The sequence below is a fragment of the Thamnophis sirtalis genome, unplaced genomic scaffold (genome assembly GCF_051295495.1).
Source record: "Thamnophis sirtalis isolate CommonGarterSnake01/CBP01778 unplaced genomic scaffold, rThaSir2_p1.2 scaffold_5, whole genome shotgun sequence".
In the NCBI taxonomy this organism is placed as follows: domain Eukaryota; kingdom Metazoa; phylum Chordata; class Lepidosauria; order Squamata; family Natricidae; genus Thamnophis; species Thamnophis sirtalis.
Window position 1 is genome coordinate 9,810,201 of NW_028261385.1, and position 20,719 is coordinate 9,830,919.

General features: G+C 45.8%; 1 protein-coding gene across 1 annotated transcript in view; it reads right to left on the reverse strand.

Annotated features, from left to right (window-relative positions):
- The window catches only part of LOC106549013 (lipoxygenase homology PLAT domains 1), a 99,128-nt gene that overhangs the window by 60,505 nt on the left and 17,904 nt on the right, over window positions 1–20,719 (reverse strand). Inside the window, exons 6-8 of the mRNA XM_087715348.1 lie at window positions 20,388–20,397; window positions 17,652–17,863; window positions 1,261–1,446 (exon numbers count right to left, since the gene is read on the reverse strand). Coding sequence (XP_087571474.1) covers window positions 1,261–1,446; window positions 17,652–17,863; window positions 20,388–20,397 — 408 coding nt within the window. The remainder of the gene's footprint in view (window positions 1–1,260; window positions 1,447–17,651; window positions 17,864–20,387; window positions 20,398–20,719) is intronic.

Consider the following 20,719-nt stretch of genomic DNA (forward strand, 5'->3'; position numbering starts at 1 on the left):
GGGGGGTTGTGTGGGGGTGTGCCACACCCATAATGTTATGTGCACGATTCCAGCGTGCATGCGCACACGACCAGCACTCCCTCCCCCCCATTTTTGGTGTGCCTTTTTCACTTCCCCAGGCTCCAGAGGCTTTGTAGGAGCCTGGGGAGGGCAAAAACAGCCTCCCTCCCCCAGGCCCTCTGGAGGCTTCAGAAGCTTCCCTGAAGCCTCCGGATCATGAAAAACCAGCCCTAGAGGCAAACCGGAAGTTAGGAACGGACTTGCAGTTTGCTCATAGGCCAGTTATAGCCCCCCGGAGGCTACAAGCAGCTTCCCTGAAGGCTTTGGAGGGCAAAAAACGACCTTATGAGCAAACCGGAAGTTTGTCCGTAGGGGCGTTTTTCATCCTCCGGAGCCTTCAGGGACTTTCAGGAGACTCCCCTGAACACTCCGGAGGGCTAAAACCGGCCCTATGAGCAAACCGGAAGTACATCCCTGAATTTCCGGTTTGCCCGTAGGGCAGTGATGGGTTTCAAAAAAATTTCGAACCTACTCTGTGGGTGTGGCCTCCTTTGTGGGAGTGGCTTGCCAGCCATGTGACCTGGTGGGAGTGGCTTGCCAGCCATGTATTCTCTCTCTCTCTCTCTCTCTCTCTCTCTCTCTTTTTCCTTCCTTTTGTCTCTCTGTCCCTTTTTCCTTTTTTTCTTTTATCTCTCTCTCACTTTTTCTTTCGTTTTTTCTTTTTTTCTTTCTTTCTTCCTTTCTTTCTCTTTCTCTCTCTGTGTGAGTGTGTGTGTGTGTGTGTGTCAGTGGTGGGTTTCAAAAATTTTTGGAACCTCTTCTGTAGATGTGGCCTGCTTTGGTGGAACCTCTTCTAACGAGTTCGGTAGATTTGAAGAACCGGTTCTACCGAACTGGTGCGAACTGGTAGGAACCCACCTCTGCCGTAGAGCCAGTTTTTCACGCTCCAAAGGCTTCGAGAAAGCCTACAGAAGGCAAAAAATGGCCTCAAAAGAAGACTGAAGTCAGCTGACAGGGCAACGCCATGCCCTGACAAATGGCTCCGTGTGCCACATGTGGCACGCGTGCCATAGGTTCGCCATCACCGCAGTAGGCTGACTCTCCCCCCAGAGAATGCTGTAAATCACCAAGGGGCAGTATATAAATTTAAGTGCTAGTGCTGTTGCTATTTGGACGGTCATTAAAATGGTTGTGAGTTGAGGACTACCTGCAACCTGTTTGCTTCAAACGAGAGATAGAAGTTCCTTCAGTAAGACTAACCTTTAGGCCAATATTGATGCAATCTGCATCCAGGATGTTGAAGACACGTGAGGTGAGACCATCTCCCCTGTCCTGAGCCAGCCAGCACTTGCAAACGAAAGTGTATATCACACCCTTAGTTGGCACTGTGACACTGAATTCATCCAAGAGCCAGGAGCTTTCTGGCGTAGCCCCATCATGGCCAATCTAGGAGAGATTAGGAACAGATTACCAACTTGGTCCTAATGAACATGGGTGAGATTCCTTAAATATCTAACAGGAAAGAATTAAAACTGAGGATAACAGAAAAGAGCAAAGAATTCTGTTGTAGCAGTGATGGATAACCTTTTTGCCATCACGTGCCAAAAGTGGGGGGAGCGTGTGGGGGGGGTCATGTGTGGGCGTGCCCACACCCATAATTCTATGCATGCGCGAGCCCCGCCCTCCCCCCGCTTTTGGCATGCAATGGACCCATTTATCGCCCTCCCCAGGCTCCAGAGGCTTCTGAGAGCCTGGGTTTTGTAGATCGAAGAAAGGAAGAGACGAGAGCCAGGACGTCCAGAAAATCAGGTTTATTCTCTAGCAACTATATACAGCGATTCAAATGTATTCCCCGCTTGACAGCTATTTAAACAGGCTGTCAGAGCGGGGAAACCAATAGGCGCTCTCCCGGCGTCTGGCAACTGATGATGCTGCGCCCTAGCCAATCCGGGTGGCTCTAGCGGCTAGCAACAGGCTATGCTGCGCCCCAGCCAATCAGGGCGCAGCCTGGACTGTTGCTGGCCTCCCGGTCGTAACTCGAAGACTTTCTGAGTCCTCAACACTGGGGTGGGTGAAAATGGCCTCTCCCACCCTCCTGGAGGCCCTCCGGAGGCTTCAGGAGGCTTCCCTGAAGCCTCCGGAGAGCAAAAAATGGCCCTATGGCCAACCCAGAAGTCCAACTTCTGGGTTGCCCATAAAGCCATTTTTCTCCCTCCGGAGACTTCAGGGAAGCCTCCTGAAGCCGCTGGAGGGCGAAAAATGGCCAAACAGGCTAACTGGAAGCTCAGGAATGGACTTCCCAGTTGCCCATAGGGCTGTTTTTTGCCCTCCGGTGGCTTCAAAAGGCTTCCCTGAAGCCTCCGGAGGTAGAAAAATGGCCCAACGCGCAAACCGGAAGTCTGTTCCCAAACCTCCGGTTTGCGTGTTGGGTTGTTTTCATCGAAAAATGGCCGAAAATGAAGGCCAAAGTCAGCTGACCAGTGCATGCATGAGTTTGGAGCTGACGTGGCAACGCCTCTCATACCCTAACAAACGGCAGGTGGCATGCGTGCCATAGGTTCTCCATCACGGTATTATAGGAAGACTTGAACACTGGGCCCTATCCAACAACATGAGGTTCAAGGGAGAGAAAAGTGAGGTCTTACACTTAGGCAAGAAAAACCAAATGTACAGGTACAGATTAGCTGAAGCCTGGCTCATTAACGGCAACTGTGAAAGGATCTTGGAGTGCTGATGGACAATCACATAAATATGAGCCAGAGGTGTGCAGCTCCAGCCAGGAAAGACAATAGCAATAGCAATAGCAGTTAGACTTATATACCGCTTCATAGGGCTTTCAGCCCTCTCTAAGTGGTTTACAGAGTCAGCATATCGCCCCCACAGTCTGGGTCCTCATTTCACCCACCTCGGAAGGATGGAAAGCTGAGTCAACCCTGAGCCGGTGAGATTTGAACCGCTGAACTGCAGATAGCAGTCAGCTGAAGTGGCCTGCAGTACTGCACTCTACCCACTGCGCCACCTCGGCTCTAATGCTAGGTTGCATTAACAGAGAGATAGAATCAAGATCACATGATCCTGTACCCCTTTATAAAGCCTTAGTAAGGCCACACCTGGAATACTGCATCCAGTTTTGGTCTCTACATTATAAAAAAAGATGTTGAGAGTACAGGGAAGAGCAAAATATTTTGTGCACCGAACTGGCAATATTGCCAGCAGCAACCCACCCCTGTCCCTCACTGATGCTTGAGTCATTATAAAATAGAATAACAGAGTTGGAAGGGACTTTGGAGGTCTTCCAGTCCAACCCCCTGCTCAGGCAAGGAAACCCTACACCACTTCAGACAAATGGCTATCCAACTTCTTCTTAAAAACTTCCAGTGTTGGAGCATTCACAACTTCCTGGAGGCAAATTCTGTTCCACTGATTAATTGTTCTCACTGTCAGGAAGTTTCTCCTTAGTTCTAAGTTGCTTTTCTCCTTGATTAGTTTCCACCCATTGCTTCTTGTCCTGCCCTCAGGTGCCTTGGAGAATAGCTTGACTCCTTCTTCTTTGTGGCAACCCCTGAGATATTGGAACACTGCTATCATGTCTCCCTAGTCCTCCTTTCCATTAAACTAGACATACCCAGTTCCTGCAACCGTTCTTCATTTGTTTTAGTCTCCAGTCCCCTAATCATCTTTGTTGCTCTTCTCTGCACTCTTTCTAGAGTCTCAACATCTTTTTCACATCATGGTGACCAACACTGGATGCTGTATTCCAAGTGTGGCCTTAGCAAGGCCTTATAAAGTGGCATTAACACTTCACGGGATCTTGATTCTATCCCTCTGTTTATGCAGCCTAGAACTGTGTTGGCTTTTATATGGCATGTGATTTGTGAACTCCTAAAGCTTCTGGCCTGGCCAGTTTTGGAAGAAACTATAAGATAGATTAGCCTTTTTTGGAGTAAGGATGATGTCAACTCAAGATAGATGCTCCTCTTATCGGCAGATGCCCTTCAGAAGTGAGTTAGCCCAGCTGCTGCTTTAGAGGAAACACAGCGAAGATTGAGCCGCTATGCTAAAAAATAAATACCTATAACCATTCTTACATCATTCATCTTACAGTGTGTCATCCGGGTGCAGTCTTTGTGTCATCATATTTAAAGTTGCATAATTTTTAATCTATTTTTATCTTGCCTTTACATTTGCATTTCAATTGCCTTTTAATTCCCCTATAATTCTGCATTCTTTTCCAAATTATTCAATTTTCTGTTTCTTTTTATCTATATTCATTTTCTATCCAGTTATAAAAATTCCCCATATCTTATAATACTCTGTTTGTTCCTTCTCTTTAATTGCCAAAGTTAATCTGTTCATTTCTGCACAATCTAATATATATATATATTTATTACCTCTCCCTCTGAGGGATTTTTTTTACATTTTCCAATCTTGTGCAAATACAATTCTAGCTGCAGTTATTACATGAATAATTAAAATACATTTTCTTTACTATATTTCTCTGGTAGAGCCGAGGTGGCGCAGTGGTTAAATGCAGCACTGCAACTACTTCAGCTGACTGCAGTTCTGCAGTTCGGCTGTTCAAATCTCACCGGCTCAGGGTTGACTCAGCCTTCCATCCTTCCGAGGTGGGTAAAATGAGGACCCGGATTGTTGTTGGGGGTGATATGCTGACTCTGTAAACCGCTTAGAGAGGGCTGAAAGCCCTATGAAGCGGTATATAAGTCTAACTGCTATTGCTATTGCTAAAACACCCAACAAAAACAGTTCTGGCTTTAAATCAATATGCTGCTGTACCATCCTTTCCAACCACATGCAAATTTTTGCCCAACATTTTTTTTGCCTCTGCACATGTCCATCCCATATGATAATATGGTCACGGTGTCTGGTGACATTTCCAATACTTGGTTGATTTATCTTTAAACATTTTTGCCACTCTTTCCGGTGACATATGCCATCTATAAAACATTTTATACAAATTCTCTTCATATGCTGTTGCCATTGTTAATTTATAATTCCTTTCCCATTGCTGCCACTTCTCAAGTTCTATTGTATAACCAAAAGTTTCCCCCCCCCCCACGTTATCATTTTTTTTCCTTTTACTTCTGCTGCTATGCTTCTTCTGAAGTGATTGGTTTCTCACTGGCTAAAACTACAATGATATCCCAGGATTTCTTTACCTCCATCTCAAGTGCAGGTATATGGTGCTTTGAAGGTGCTGCCACCTGAAGGCAGGACAAGAAGCAATGGATGGAAACTAATCAACGAGAGAAACAACCTAGAACTAAGGAGAAATTGAGGGGGTCCTTGGCTCTCTCTGAGCTTGCTTGTTTTCTTGCAGATGCTTTGTTACCCTATTCTGGCAGGAATAGCCAACACTTCAGAAGATAGGCTAAAGATACAGAAGGATCTTGAGAAACTTGAACGTTGGGCACTATCTAATAAAATGAAATTCAACGGTATAAAGAGTAAGGTTCCACATTTAGGCAACAAAAACGAAATGCACAGGTACAGTATAGGTGGTACCTTGCTCAACAGTAGTAACTGTGAAAGGGATCTTGGAGTCCTAGTGGACAACCATTTAAATATGAGCCAGCCGTGTGCAGCAGCTGCCAAAAAAGCCAACACAGTTCTAGGCTGCATTGACAGAGGGAGAGAATCAAGATCAGGCAAAGGGTTAATACCACTTTATAATGCAATGGTAAGGCCACACTTGGAATACTGAATTCAGTTTTGGTCACCACGATGTAGAAAAGATGTGGAGACTCTGGAAAGAGTGCAGAGAAGAGCAACAAAGAGGATTAGGGGATGGAGACTAAAACATATGAAGAACGGTTGCAGGAACTGGGTATGTCTAGTTTAATGAAAAGAAGGACTAGGGGAGACATGATAGCAGTATTCCAATATCTCAGGGGTTGCCACAAAGAAGAGGGAGTCAAGCTATTCTCCCTGAGGGTACAACAAGAAGCAATGGGTGGAAACTAATCAAGGAGAGAAGCAACTTAGAACTGAGGAGAAATTTCCTGACAGTTAGAACAATTAATCAGTGGAACAGCTTGCCTCCAGAAGTTGTGAATGCCCCAACACTGGAAGTCTTTAAGAAGATGTTGGATAGCCATCTGTCTGAAACGGTATAGGGTTTCCTTCCTAGGCAGGGGGGTGGACTAGAAGACCTCCAAGGTCACTTCCAACTCTGCTATTGTATTATTGTAGATAACATCATCAGTGTTAATATTGATCTTTAATGTTTGAACTAGCACAATAGATCTTAATCCTGAAAGGTTCAATACTATAGGAAGTTAGCACCCACCCACTCTCCTTGGAGAATGAAATATTCTAGGAAATATTAAAAAAGGCAGAATATTATGTTTCCCTGGATGAGAAAAGGAGAAGCTTGTTTTTTTAAGACAAAGCAGCTTCCTGCAGAATTCAGCATGTATCCCTATTAAATTACTTGAAAGATTAATCATGGGTGTATCCTTATCAGTATAATTAGGTACCCCAATCGCTTCAAGGAAACCATTCCCAGTCAGTTCTAATAAACTGCTTCTGTAAATAAGGAATGGTTGTAAATCCTGTTCAAAGCAAAAGTTCATTATTAGCAAAAACACTATTGCCTTTTTCAAGCCTGATGAAAAGATTACTGCCCGTCTAGTTTTCAACATTTTAATAAGCCCTCTCCCTCCCCCCCCAAAAGGAAACCACTTTATTTAAAGCAAGAAACTCACATTTGTCTTCCATCCTGCATGGGGTTTTGTTTTTTTTAAATGATGACTCCAGAGGTGGGTTCCTACCAGTTCGCACCTATTCGGTAGAACCGGTTCGTCAAATCTACCGAACCGGTTAGAAGAGGTTCCACCAGTGGACCCAGAAAGCAGGCCACACCTACAGAAGAGGTTCCAAAATTTTTTGAAACGCACCACTGGTCCTTGGATATGATTGTTCTACACTATCATGCTCATATTTATAAAACTCAGTGCCTCTGTGAAAGGTAAGGATGACTACTGTGCTTGTGGTGCAATCAGAACATTGCATGTGTTGAAGTTGTTTTAACGCAAACCAAAGATGCCTTTTAAAAAACAAGTTTACATCATATTCTTATGCAGGCCAGTGCTGTGTGTGGGGTAATTTAAGGTGGTTCTGACAAGTGTTGGCGGCATCTTCATATCCGGTCACATGGGCGGCAAGCCACTCCCACAAAGAAGGCCACACCCACAGAGTAGGTTCGAACAATTTTTGAAACCCAGCACTGGATGACTTGATTGTTTCATTCTAACCGGCTATGGAAGGGTGTTATTTCCCTGCTAATACCTGCACAGCTGCAAAAAAAATTAGAGATAATCACCTGGGGGAAAATGCTGATGCTCAAATTCTTGAACTGTGGCAGAAATAAAGCAAAAAAAAGAAAATATTATATATTTTGACAGTCTCTGGAACCCGTCCTTTTTTCTTTGCCCGGGCTTTGTGAGCGTACTTTGAAATGTCTTGCTTTTTCCTAACCTATTTTATAAAAGGTGGGCAGACTGCATTGGTTTCTTTTTTAAAAAAAAAACCACATTTTTTTTTTTTGCAGCTTCTGGGTCTTGCTCTGTGCTGCTAAATGACAGCAACACAGTTTCCTGCCATTCTGAGTTACCAAATACAGAAAAAAATGTACTGTACTGCAAGCTAAAGCTAAAATATAGCTAATGCATTTGGAAGGATTAAAAAAAAAATAGGGGAAACAAAAGTCCACCTGCAAATGGAATGCAGGCAGTCCTCGACTTATGACCACAACTGAGCCCAAGATGTCTGTTGCTAAGTGAGATGTTTCCTAAGGGAATTTTGCCCTATTTTACGACCTTTCTTGGTTGTTAAGTGAATCGTTGCTGCGGTTAAGTTAGTCACATGGTTGTTAAATGAATCTGGCTTCCCCAAGTCAGAAGGTCGCAAAAGGTGATCCCGGATCACCTGCAACCGTCGTAAATATGAGTCAGTTGCCAAGCATCCGAATTTTCATTACAGGACCATGGGGATGCTGCAATAGTTACAATAACAATAGCAATAGCAGGTTTATATACTGCTTCACCAGTGGTGAGTTCCGGATCCCGTTCCAATGGGTACGGTTGGGACGGGTCCGGCGTCGCCCACATGGATGCGCGCAGCACGTGCATGTGTCTTACCTGCTTTAGATGCCTCCGTGACGCTCCAGCTACTTGGCGGAGCATTGCGCAGGTGCCGTACGTGCCATGCCCATGCGCGGAAGCGCCAAAGGCTTAAAGGACAGGTAAGGAGCTCAGGTGGGTGAGTGGGCCCTCCGGAGCACTGTACCAGAACGGTACCCGGTGCTCCGGGCAGGCTCCGGTACACTCATATCGGGACGTACCGCCTGCAACCCACCACTGTGCTTCACAGTGGTGGCTTCACGGTTCCACCACAAAACCGCGCTAGACTAAAGCGCGCTCGACGAAAGCGTGTACGTGACGTCATCACAGTGCGACGAAAACAGCACGCTGTGAGCGGTAAACTTAAAATTAACGCGTAAATCTAAACCTAACCCCCCCAAACCTAACCCTAAACCTAACCCTAACCCTAACCCTAACCCTAACCCTAACCCTTAACCTAACACTAAACCTAACGCTAACCCTTAACCTAACCCTTACCTTTATGTGAATCGGCTTGCTTTAATTTTATTTTAATTTTAATTTAATTTATTTTTAATTTTATTTGTCGCGCTGCTGATGACGTCAGTTACGCGCTTTAATCGGGCGCACGTTAGTGGACTGCGGTTTTGTCGTGCCACGGGCTTCACAGCCTTCCCTAAACAGTTTACAAAGTTAGCCTCTTGCCCCCAACAATCTGGGTCCTCATTTTACCGACCTCGGAAGGATGGGAGGCTGAGTCAACCTTGACCTGGTCAGGATCGAACTGCCAAACTGCTGGCACCTGGCAGTCAGCAGAAGTAGCCGGCAGTACTGCACTCTAACCACTGTGCCCCAGAGGCTCTGAAAGTGTGAAAAATGTTCCTAAGTCACTTTTTTTCCCCGGTACCGTTGTACCTTCAAGTGGTCATTAAACGCATGGTTGTAAGTCGAGGACTATCTGAACAGTTCTGTGGCACATTAAATATATCGTGATCCGTCAAAACCGCGGTCCACTAAAGCGCGCCCGGTCAAAGCGCGTACGTGACGTCATCAGCAGCGTGATGAAAAAAATTAAAAATAAATTAAATTAAAATTAAAATTAAATTAAAGCAAGCCGATTCACATAAAGGTAAGGGTTAGGGTTAGGGTTAGGGTTAGGGTTAGGGTTAGGGTTAGGTTAAGGGTTAGGTTTAGGGTTAGGTTAAGGGTTAGGCTTAGGGTTAGGTTTAGGGTTAGGTTTGGGGGGGTTAGGGTAAGGTTTTCGCTTTAATTTTAAATTTACCGCTCACAGCGCGATGTTTTCGTCGCGCTGTGATGACGTCACGTACGCGCTTTCGTCGAGCGCGCTTTAGTCTACCGCGGATTTGTGGTGGAACCAAATATATACAGATTAAGAAAAATAGCAGTTCAGATTTGGTTCTGAGCTCAACAGCCTGATTTTATTTGACTTTGTCCTATTTTTAGAAGATGGTGAGATCTTAGCATGGCCTAGATTCCGGAAGGCAGTATCCCAAAAACTCTTCATTTTGACTAAATGACCCAAAAGGACAGGTTGAGTCCTACACTGAAGCAGAACTCTTGAAAGCTTTTACTGTGGACTTTCCAGGCTTAAATCTTTCCCGCCAAGCTAGATAAATTATATTTTACACGGAAGGTTCAACCCTTCATGTTCCTTGCATCAGGGAAGTCACTAATCCCCTTGGAATAATGTCAAAATTCGGGGCTGAATCGCTTGTTAGCCTGAAAAAGCTGGCACGTCAAACTCCTGTCAGCGCAACAGAAGAAAGCGTTAACATTCTCCCCTTGGGTTTTATAATGAAATATATTTACATGTAAACCAAAATCTCTTTCGTTTTATTTATTTTTGCTAACCCTGTTTAGCCTTGTCAGGCTGTAAAACAGTCAGGCACAGTTTAATTAAATGGAGGCGAAGCCGGGTTTTTTCTGGGTCTGAGGATTTAGGTAAGGCAAAACACAGTTTTGCTGTTTTAAATCCTGCCTCCAAAGATGCACCTAATTGGTAAAAGAAGCAAAATTTGTGTATAAGGATGAGCTACGGTTATGTAACACAGGCAGAGTCTATTTCTTAAATTCCCAGCAACAGCACGAGGAGGAGGAGGAGAGGAGGAGGAGGAGCAGAAGAAAGAAGAAGAAAGAAGAATAGGAGGAGGAGAAAGAGAAGGAGGAGGAGGAGAAGAGGAGGAGGAGAAGAAAGAAGAAGAAAGAAGAAGAGGAGAAAGAGAAGGAGGAGGAGGAGGAGAGGAGGAGGAGAAGAAAGAAGAAGAAAGAAGAGGAGGAGAAAGAGGAAGAAGAAGAAGAAGAAGAAGAAGAGGAGGAGGAGGAGGAGGAGGAAGAGGAAGAAGAGGGAGGGGGAGAAGGAAGGAGGAAGGAGAAAAAGAAGAAGAGGAAGAAGGAAGAAAGAGGGAGGAGGAGAAGATGAAGGAGGAGGAGGGAGGAGGAGAAAGGAGAAAAAGAAGAAGAGGAAGACTAAGAAGAAGAAAGAAAGAGTGAGGAGGAGGAGGAGGAGGAAGAAGAAGAAGAAGAAGAAGAAGAAGAAGGAAAGAAAGAGGAGGAGGAGGAGGAGGAAGAATGGTCATACATAAAAGTTACTTTTTTCAGTACTGTAGTAATTTTGAACAATTACTAAAGGGATGGTGGTAAGTCATGAACTCCTCATATGTTGCTATCTACTGCAGGTGTCCCCAACTCATGGACCATGGGCTACTACTACAGGGCCGTGGTCTGTTTGAAACCGGGCAACGCAAGCCAAGGGCAAGTGCCTGCGCAAATCTCCACTCTTGCGAGTGGTGGGCCCTTGTGCTTGTGCAAGAAGCTCCGCTCTCATGAGCAATGGGCCCTTACACTTGTGTGAGCTCCACTCACGAGCAGAGGGTGCTTATACTTGCATGTGAAGCGTCATTCATGCTTGTACGCCTGCCACTCACAGCCCCCCGTCTCCCCACAAGGTGGAAAAGTTGGAAAGTTCTACTATCTATAAATATAAAAATGGCTGTGGGTGTGTGTGATTGTGTGTGTGTGTACCAGCGTAACTCTGGAATGTCTTGAGCAATTTCAACCAAACTTGGTACACAGTTGACTTACTCTCTAGAAAAAAATACTGTGGGAGGTAAGACACCCCTAACACACCTCGGAGTATGTGTTCTGTTAAGATACAGCCTGCTTTGCCTTAAAATGGCTTCTACTGAACTGCCTTAAATGGCTTCTACTGTACAGCGCAGCGGAGTTGCCATGGTAGCGGCTTCACATTCCTCCTCAAGGGGGCTCCCGCTGGTAAGGGGGAAAATCCAACCTTAGAAATTACGCTTCTGGGGGTACAGGGAAAACATTTTTAACTAATTTAATTGTCGCCGGAATCAGGGCTCAGGGAGAAGTTGCTCCTGCCATCGCCTCTTCGGGAATTGTAGCGATGTTCATGGAAGGAGAGAGGACAGCCCCATTCTGCACTTCCATTGCCACTTGACATCGCCATTCCTGTCTAATACAGGATGGGGATAAATATATACCCAGGCAATGCCAGGTTATCAGCTAGTTTAAGGATAAATGGTGGAAGAAGCTAATAGGAAGTGGCACCTATCCTACAAGAGCAGTTTTGTTGATTATCATTGAAGCACTCTAGAAACAGGGGTGGGTTTCAGGCGGTTCGCGGCTGTCCCCGCGAACTGGTTGGTCGGCGAACCCGGAAATAAGTAACTTCCGGGAACGCCGAAGGATCCACCCGCCCGCCTGCGTTTCTTACCCGGTTTTGACGAGTTCTGCACTTCCACGCATGCGCAGAATGCATACAGCCCCTGCACGATCCTCCAGGAGCAGCTGGAGCATCGCACAGGCGCTAGTACGCATGCGTGCACTGCGCACGTGCACGAGGACGCCACCGGCCCCGTTCCAACCGAACCGGTTGGAACGGGGCGAGAAACCCACCCCTGTCTAGAAGCATGCTCTAAAGATTAGGTGGAACAGGAGCTAGACCTAATTTGAATTAAATTATTACTTACATTTAGATTAATGGAGGCAATTAGATCACTCCCCGTGTATTTGATAATTGCTGCATTCTTTTATGTAAAATATGATTATTTAATGGTAATTTGTGGATCGACTCAGAGCCATACCTCCAGGGTTTGGGAGGCGGGAGGGCAGTGGTGAAATTCAATATTTTTTACTACTGGTCCTGTGGGTGTGGCTTGGTGGGCATGGCAGGGGAAGGATACTGCAAAATCAGGGACGTGCAGTCAGGGGAGGCAGAGCCTCACCACTGTCATCATGAAAAGAAAAAAAAATGTAAAAGGAAAAAGGCTGAGCTAGTTGATGCCAGAATCACCATGGATGACTCTGCTTAGTGCGTAACTAAGCCTCTTTTAAAAGCCTCTAAAAAGTGCCCTCTACAGGAGGAGGTGGGAGAACGATGTGCCTCATCTAGTCTGGTGTTTAAGCAGAGTTAAGCAGGGGTTAAAAGCCAAAAAATTCCTGACGTAGATGAGGCACATTGTTCTCCCGCCTCCTCCTGTAGAGGTGCTTTTTTAGAGGCTTTTTTAAACAGTTAAGCGGAGTCATCCACATGGTGATTCTGGCAGCGACTAGTTCAGCCTCACCTCAGCTCTTGCCTTTTTCCTTTTACAACTTCTCTGTGTGCGTGTCTCTGTTTGAGAGAGGGGGGAGGGAGGGAGAGAGGGAGGAAGGAGAGGGAGGGAGAAGAAAAAGAATGAAGGAAAACTTTTTCGCAAAGGAGAAAAACAAACGCTGTCGCTTTAAATCGGAACTGAGCATGCCTGGCTGTGGAATTCTGGGAGTTGAAGTCCACAAGTCTAAAAAAAAATTGAAACCCCTGTGTCAGTGCCTCACCAGCCATAAACCTCACTGCACATCACTGTGCAAAATCCCCATGCCCTCCCAACTCCAGGGGGAAGGATATTGCAATTTGTCCATTCCCACCCCACTCCTGCGGAAAAGGATAGTGCAAAATCTCCATTCCCACTCCACTCCAGGGGAAGGATACTGTAAAATCCCCATTCCCACCCCTCTGTAGGGGAAGGATACTGCAAAATCTCCATTCCCACCCCACTCCTGCGGAAAAGGATATTGCAAAATCTCCGTTCCCACCCCTCTGTAAGGGAAGGATACTGTAAAATCCCCATTCCCACCCCTCTGTAGGGGAAGGATACTGCAAAATCTCCATTCCCACCCCACTCCTGCGGAAAAGGATAGAGAGCCGAGGTGGCGCAGTGGTTAGGGTGCAGTACTGCAGGCCACTTCAGCTGACTGTTATCTGCAGTTCAGCGGTTCTAATCTCACCGGCTCAGGGTTGACTCAGCCTTCCATCCTTCCGAGGTGAGTGAAATGAGGACCCAGACTGTGGGGGCGATATGCTGACTCTGTAAACCGCTTAGAGAGGACTGAAAGCCCTATGAAGCGGTATAGAAGTCTAACTGCTATTGCTATTGCTATATTGCAAAATCTCCATTCCCACCCCTCTGTAGGGGAAAGATACTGCAAAATCCCCATTCCCACCCTATTCTGGCTCCTGCCAGAGACGGCATTTGCCGGTTCTCCAAACTACTCAACATTTCCGCTACTGGTTCTCCAGAACCTGTCAGAACCTGCTGAAATTCACCCCTGGGGTAAGACCCTTCTCTGTTTATGGACCATTGCAACAAACCATCTTGAGAAAAAGACAGATAGGAGCTTTGAGATGAGGCAAGAGACAGTTTGGGTGAAAGCTGTCCTTCTGACCATTTGTTACATAAAGATTCCTGCCTTGTGACTTCTGATCACTGCACATTGCTTATGAGCCGTGATTAATGCCCTCCTGTACGAGGTGTCTCAAGAGAAGCTGTGAAAACAATTTCCATGTTGAGCAAGAAAATTACACATGAAGCGTTTCTCACTGTGGGCCATTTATGAATTTTTTTTTTGTCAAAGGTTTCCTTTTTTTCCCTCTTTGCAAAACAACAACAACAAAAGAAAGAAAATGGAAAAAGAATGATGGAAGGAGCAGTGCCTCGTGCAAAACATCCACGCCCACCCCCGGCAGCAAAATAATTTTTGGCCAGGCCATTAAAGGACTTAGAACAAATAGTTTGTAGTAGTGATTCTCAATCTTGGCCATGGCATGACAAAACCGCGCTTGACTAAAGCGCGCCCAATTAAACCGCGTCGCTGACGTCATCAACAGGGCGACAACAGCAAGCGCAGAGAAAGAAGGGCGCTTTAAATAGCGCTTTGAAAGCAAGCCGATTCAACTTAAGGTAAAGGTTAGGTTTAGGGTTAGGTTTAGGGTTAGGTTTAGGGTTAGGTTTAGGGTTAGGTTAAGGGTTAGGTTTACGGTTAGGGTTAGGGTTAGGGTTAGGGTTAGGGTTAGGGTTAGGTTTGGGTTAGGGTTAGGGTTAGGTTTAGGGTTAGGATTAGGTTTAGGTTTAGGGTTAGGGTTAGGGTTAGGGTTAGGATTAGGTTTAGGGTTAGGTTTAGGGTTAGGTTAAGGGTTAGGGTTAGGGTTAGGTTTAGGGTTAGGTTAAGGGTTAGGGTTAGGGTTAGGTTAAGGGTTAGGTTTAGGGTTAGGTTTAGGGTTAGGTTAAGGGTTAGGATTAGGTTTAGGGTTAGGTTTAGGGTTAGGTTAAGGGTTAGGGTTAGGGTTAGGATTAGGTTTAGGGTTAGGTTTAGGGTTAGGTTTAGGGTTAGGGTTAGGGTTAGGGTTAGGATTAGGTTTAGGGTTAGGTTTAGGGTTAGGTTAAGGGTTAGGGTTAGGGTTAGGTTTAGGGTTAGGTTAAGGGTTAGGGTTAGGTTAAGGGTTAGGTTTAGGGTTAGGTTTAGGGTTAGGTTAAGGGTTAGGATTAGGTTTAGCGTTAGGTTAAGGGTTAGGGTTAGGGTTAGGTTAAGGGTTAGGTTTAGGGTTAGGTTTAGGGTTAGGTTTAGGGTTAGGTTTAGGGTTAGGTTTAGGGTTAGGTTTAGGGTTAGGTTTAGGGTTAGGTTTAGGGTTAGGTTTAGGGTTAGGTTTAGGGTTAGGTTTAGGGTTAGGTTTAGGGTTAGGTTTAGGATTAGGTTTAGGGGGGTTAGGTTTAGGTTTAGGGGTTAATTTTAGGTTTAGCGTTTACAGCGTGCTTTTTTCTCCGCGCTGTTGTCGCGCTGTGATGACGACAGCTACGCGGTTTTGTCGAGCGCCCTTTAGTCGAACGCGGTTTTGTGGTGGAACCAATCTTGGCAACTTTCTGCGGACTTCGACCCCCAGAATTGGCTGGCTGGGGAATTCTGGGAATTGAAGTCCACACATTTTAAAGCCGCCAAATTGAGAAACACTAGATCAGTGATGGCTGATCTTTTTGTGCCTGTGTGCCCTACCCATAATGTGCCCGTGACCCCCACACACACATGTGCAAGCAAAACACACACAAACACCATGGCGGGGTGGGGTGTTTTCACACTCCCCAGGCTCCGGAGGCTTTCCTTAAGCCTCCAGGAGGGCGAAAAAGGCCTCCCCCGGAGGCCCACCCTGAAGCCTTTTGGTACCAAAAATGGAGTATAGTGGAAGGGGCGCGTCGCACTACCCCTGCCCCCGTGCATTTGTGCATGCCCCCCCATGCATGCACGTGTGTTTCCCGCATGTATGTCAGAGACCCGAAAATCAGCTGGTCGGTGGGGGGCGGGCGTTCATGTGCTGAGCTGGGAGACAGCTCGCATATCCTCACTCCGTGTGCCACAGCTGACACGCCTGCCATAGGCTCACCATCATTGCACTAGATCAGTGTTTCTCAACCTTGGCAACTTGAAGATGTCTGGACTTCAAGTCCCAGAATTCCCCAGCCAGCAAATGCTGGCTGGGGAATTCTGGGACTTGAAGTCCAGACATCTTCAAGTTGCCAAGGTTGAGAAACACTGCACTAGATTATAGCATACACTGGCTTTCCCTGGTTCTCTGCCCAGTTGCTGGGTGGGTGCGGCCACGGTGGGTGTGGCTTACTCAGCCTCCTGCACCATGGGGGGAGTGTTTTCGCCCTCCCTAGGCTCCAGAGACTTTCCTTGAGCCTCTGGGAGGGCGAAAACAGCCTCCCCTGGGCTCTGGAGGCCTGGAAATGAGCTTGTTTCCAGACTTCTGGAACTTCCAGGAGACCCATTTTTCGCCCTCCCAGAGCCTCCGCACAGGCCCTGAACTTACCTGGCATCCAAAACAGGCCACATGGAGACTCCTGGGAGGGGAGGGTGGGCAGGGCCAGCCTCGCAACTACCAGTTCGGTGAACCAGATGTAAAATTAGCACCTGGCTTGCCCGAACCAGTCCGAACTGGCTGAATCTCACCCCTGATGCTATCTACTATGTACTTTGCTCAACAAAATAATGAAAAAAAACCCTCACTTTTGAAAAAAAACCTACTGTCACAGCCCCTTCACTTAATAACCAAGAAAGAAACCACTCAACTCCATTTTGCAGAATTAAGAGTACTTTTACGCCTGGAGTCCTTCAGGATTGGGCGGCATATAAATTTTGATAATAAATAAAATTTTGATAATAAATAAAATTTTGATAATAAATAAAATTTTGATAATAAATAAAATTTTGATAATAAATAAAATTTTGATAATAAATAAAATTTTGATAATAAATAAAATTTTGATAATAAATAAAATTTTGATAATAAATAAAATTTTGATAATAAATAAAATTTTGATAATAAATAAAATTTTGATAATAAAAATATAAGTAATGAGAAGCTAAGCAAAGCTGGATCTGAGCAAAAGAGCGCGGAAGCATTAGATATCAATACATGATTCATTCCGCTCCCCTTGGTACCCCAGTCCATAGTCCAATCGTATATCTCCACAGCTGTCAGGTGGGAGACATCTTCAAAAATCATCATCAGGTTGGAATGCCGGACAGTTGGCCTTGGCGGGAAACTCCCCTCCTTCCACATGTGCAAACAACCCCCAATAACAGTCCTCCTGTACAGAATTATTTCCCTCACCCAAATACCATGCCCTCCCTCCCCGTTTCAATGGCAGCCGAAAAGCAAGCAGCAAAACAGAGGCTGACACCTACAGTGATAGAGCACCAGTGGTGGGATTCAGCCGGTTCGCACCTATTCAGGAGAACCGGTTGTTAACTTTCTAAGCAGTTCAGAGAACCGGTTGTTGGAAGAAATCTCATTTTGTTTTTTCCCCCACTTTGCAGGGCTAATCCTGTAAGGAAGGCAGGAAGGAAACATTCTGGTGTTGTTTCTAGCCTCATCTTTATTGCCCTGCTTACAGAAACTGCCTCTCCGGTTAACCCTGATTACATTGTAACAGCTAAGGCAAAGCAGCGCCCATCGATGTGAGTGACGTTGAGTTGGCCACACTCACATGGTCACATGACCACTGAGTCCCGTCTACCCAACTGGTCATTAGGGCAGAGAACCGGTTGTTAAATTATTTGAATCCCACCACTGGAGAGCACCCACAAATTCTGGAGGCCTGCAATTTCTTGGTCTCTTTTTAGGCAACGCTGAGCTTAAGGAATTAACTGGTCGCTCTTGTCAGTCCCATGGCATACCTCAATTTTTCTGACCTCGCCGACATCGACTCCCTCAACGGAGAATTTCTCCACAGAAGACTCTGCAAACTGGGTTTTCCCTTCCGGGAGGTCGAGCCACATGTGTCCGGTAGAGTTTTCCTGAGGACCCTTGATGATGATGAAAACTCGGCTGCTGGTGCTCGAGTCGTATTCCTTCCCAGTGATGAGGAGGACGTGGTAAGGAATGACTGAAAAGAAAGACAATCTCATCACGCCAATGAGATTGAGGAGGGGGCGTCCAAAGGCCTCCATTTTAATTCCTGCTCCCTAGCTAACACTAGCGTAAAGGACGTTAGGCCACGAGGTTGTAGAAGTTCTCCTGAACTTAAAGCCACTCATTTAGCGACCGTTACGAGTTACAACAGCACTGACAAAAGTGACTGATGACCGTTTTTCACACGTACGACCGTTGCAGCATCCCCATGGTCGTGTGATCAAAAATTGGCAACTGGTTCATATTTTATGAGGGTTGCAGGGTCATGTGATCCCCCCTTGGCGGCCTTCTGATGAGCAAAGTCAACGGGAAAACCAGATTCGCTTAACAACCGTGCTACTAACACAGAGGTGGGTTCCTACCAGTTCGCACCTATTCGGTAGAGCCGGTTCGTCAAATCTACTGAACCGGTTAGAAGAGGTTCCACCAGTGGACCTGGAAAGCAGGCCACGCCTACAGAAGAGGTTCCAAAATTTTTTGAAACCCACCACTGGTCCTTGGATATGATTATTCTACACTATCATGCTCATATTTATAAAGCTCAGTGCCTCTGTGAAAGATAAAGATGACTACTGCATTTGTGGTGCAATCAGAACATTGCGTGTGTTAAAGTTGTTTTAACGCAAACCAAAGATGCCTTTTAAAAAACAAGTTTACATCCTATTCTCATGCATGCCAGTGCTGTGTGGGAGGTAATTTAAGGGGGTTCTGACAAGTGTCGTCGGCATCTTCATATCCGGTCACATGGGCGGCAAGCCACTCCCATCTGGTCACAAGGGCGGCAAGCCACTCCCACAAAGGAGGCCACACCCACAGAGTAGGTTCGAACAATTTTTGAAACCCACCACTGTACTAACATCACGACTGCTGTGATTCACTTAACCACTGGGGCGAGAAAGGTCGTGAAATGGGGCAGAGTTCACTTAACCACTGTCTTGTTTAGCAGTGGAAATTTTGGGCTCAATTGTGGTCGTAAGTCGAGGACTACCTGTGTGAGACCCTTGGAGCATCTTCTGACAGCCTGACAATGGCCAGAGGCTAGCCACATGGCTTCCTTCCGTTCAGTGGTTGAAGCACAGACAAAAGTTATAGGATCGATCCCCACATAGGAAACAAACAAAAATGGCAGGAAACCACAGTTCTGTCTCCAATATTGTTGCCCAAATGACTTTCCAGATTTTGTTACTATGGCATTTACTGGGATCCTTGTCCTCCCCAATCATGCTTAGCATAGCCTGAAGCTATTAAAATCGCAATAGGCCCATTTGCCACGGCCAACTCACCCAAGAACAACTAGCCTCTCCACAGGGCAATCTGAAAACCCAATTTAATTATTTAAAATAAAATTTAAAAATATATAATTTTTTTGTCATTCACATTTTGTTTTATCCTTCCTATCGCATCATTTTTTTGAAAGATTCTGTTCCACCATTTCTTTGATATTAATGTAACTCTTGTCCTGTAGCAAGGTGTCCCATGGTGACTTTACTGCGGCCAATTGGCCATGGTGAGTTGGCTGCAGCCAGTTGGCCATGGTGAGTTGGCTGTGGCCAAGTGGCCATGGTGAGTTGGCTATGGTCAATTGACCATGATGAGTTGGCTGTGGCCAATTGACCATGATGAGTTGGCTGCGGCCAATTGGCCATGATGTGTTGGCTGCGGGCAGTTGGCCATGGTGAATTGGCCATGGTGAATTGTCAAAGACCTACTGAAATGTTTGTGAAACAGTCTAGACCAGTGTTTTGAAACTTGGCAACTTTAAGCTGTGTGTCTATGAAGGTTCTCAGTCATCCAGCTCGCGGTTGTCCCAAAGGTGCTTTTTCAAGAGGCAACTGGGTTTTCTGTTTTTTCTTTGAAGACGTTTCCCTTCTCATCCAAGAAGCTTCTTCAGCTCTGACTGGATGGTGGGGAATGGAAGGATTTATATTCCTTACAGACAGGTGGCCATTTACATTCTTTTAGAGAGTCATCAAGACCACTTGAGAAGTTTATCTGTGTCCTCAGGGTCACCTGAGTGGTGCAAATGGGTGTGTGGAGCCTTCTTGGAACTGCTTTGTCCACATTTCGGACAGAGATGACAGCTGGTTTGAAAGAGCGGTCAAAGAGGCCATCTACTGTATTTTTCGGAGTATATGACACACCTTTTTCCCCTCAAAAAAAGAAGCTAAAAATCTGGATGCATCTTATACACTGAATACAGCATTTTTGCCTCCCAAAACCCCACCCACTTCACCAAAATTGCCGTGCATAGCCTCTAGTAGGCTTTCAGAGGACTCCTGGGGGCTGGGGAGGGCAGCATTAAGGGAAAAATGGGCCAATTTTTGCTACATTTCCCCCCCCCCCAACCCCAGGACCACTCTATAAGCCTCCTAAAGGCTATTCATGCCCTTCTTTTGGACAAAAAACAGGCCCATTTTCATAAAAAATGGGCTGTTTTCTGCTCATTGTAGGGGGGGAGTACCCCCCAGGAGCATTCTACAAGCCTCCTAAAGGCTATGCATGCCCTTTTTGGACAAAAAATGGGCCTGTTTTTGTGAAAAGTGGGGCATTTTTTGCTCATTTGGGGGGCAGCCCCCAGGAGTACTCTACAAGCCTCCTAAAGGCTATTCATGCCCTTTTTTCAACAAAAAACCAGCCTGTTTTTGGGAGGTCTGCAGAGTGCAAACACTTTTTTTAAAAATTTGCCCCTTCAAAATCTTGGTGTGTCTTATACTCCAGTGCGTCTTATACTCCGAAAAATACAGTATGTCAAAATTGAACAGCCCTCTCTCAACAAAGGGGGAGGGATACGGCATCATCTATCTCCAGTCTACAACAGAGTCCTTTCAGCAGT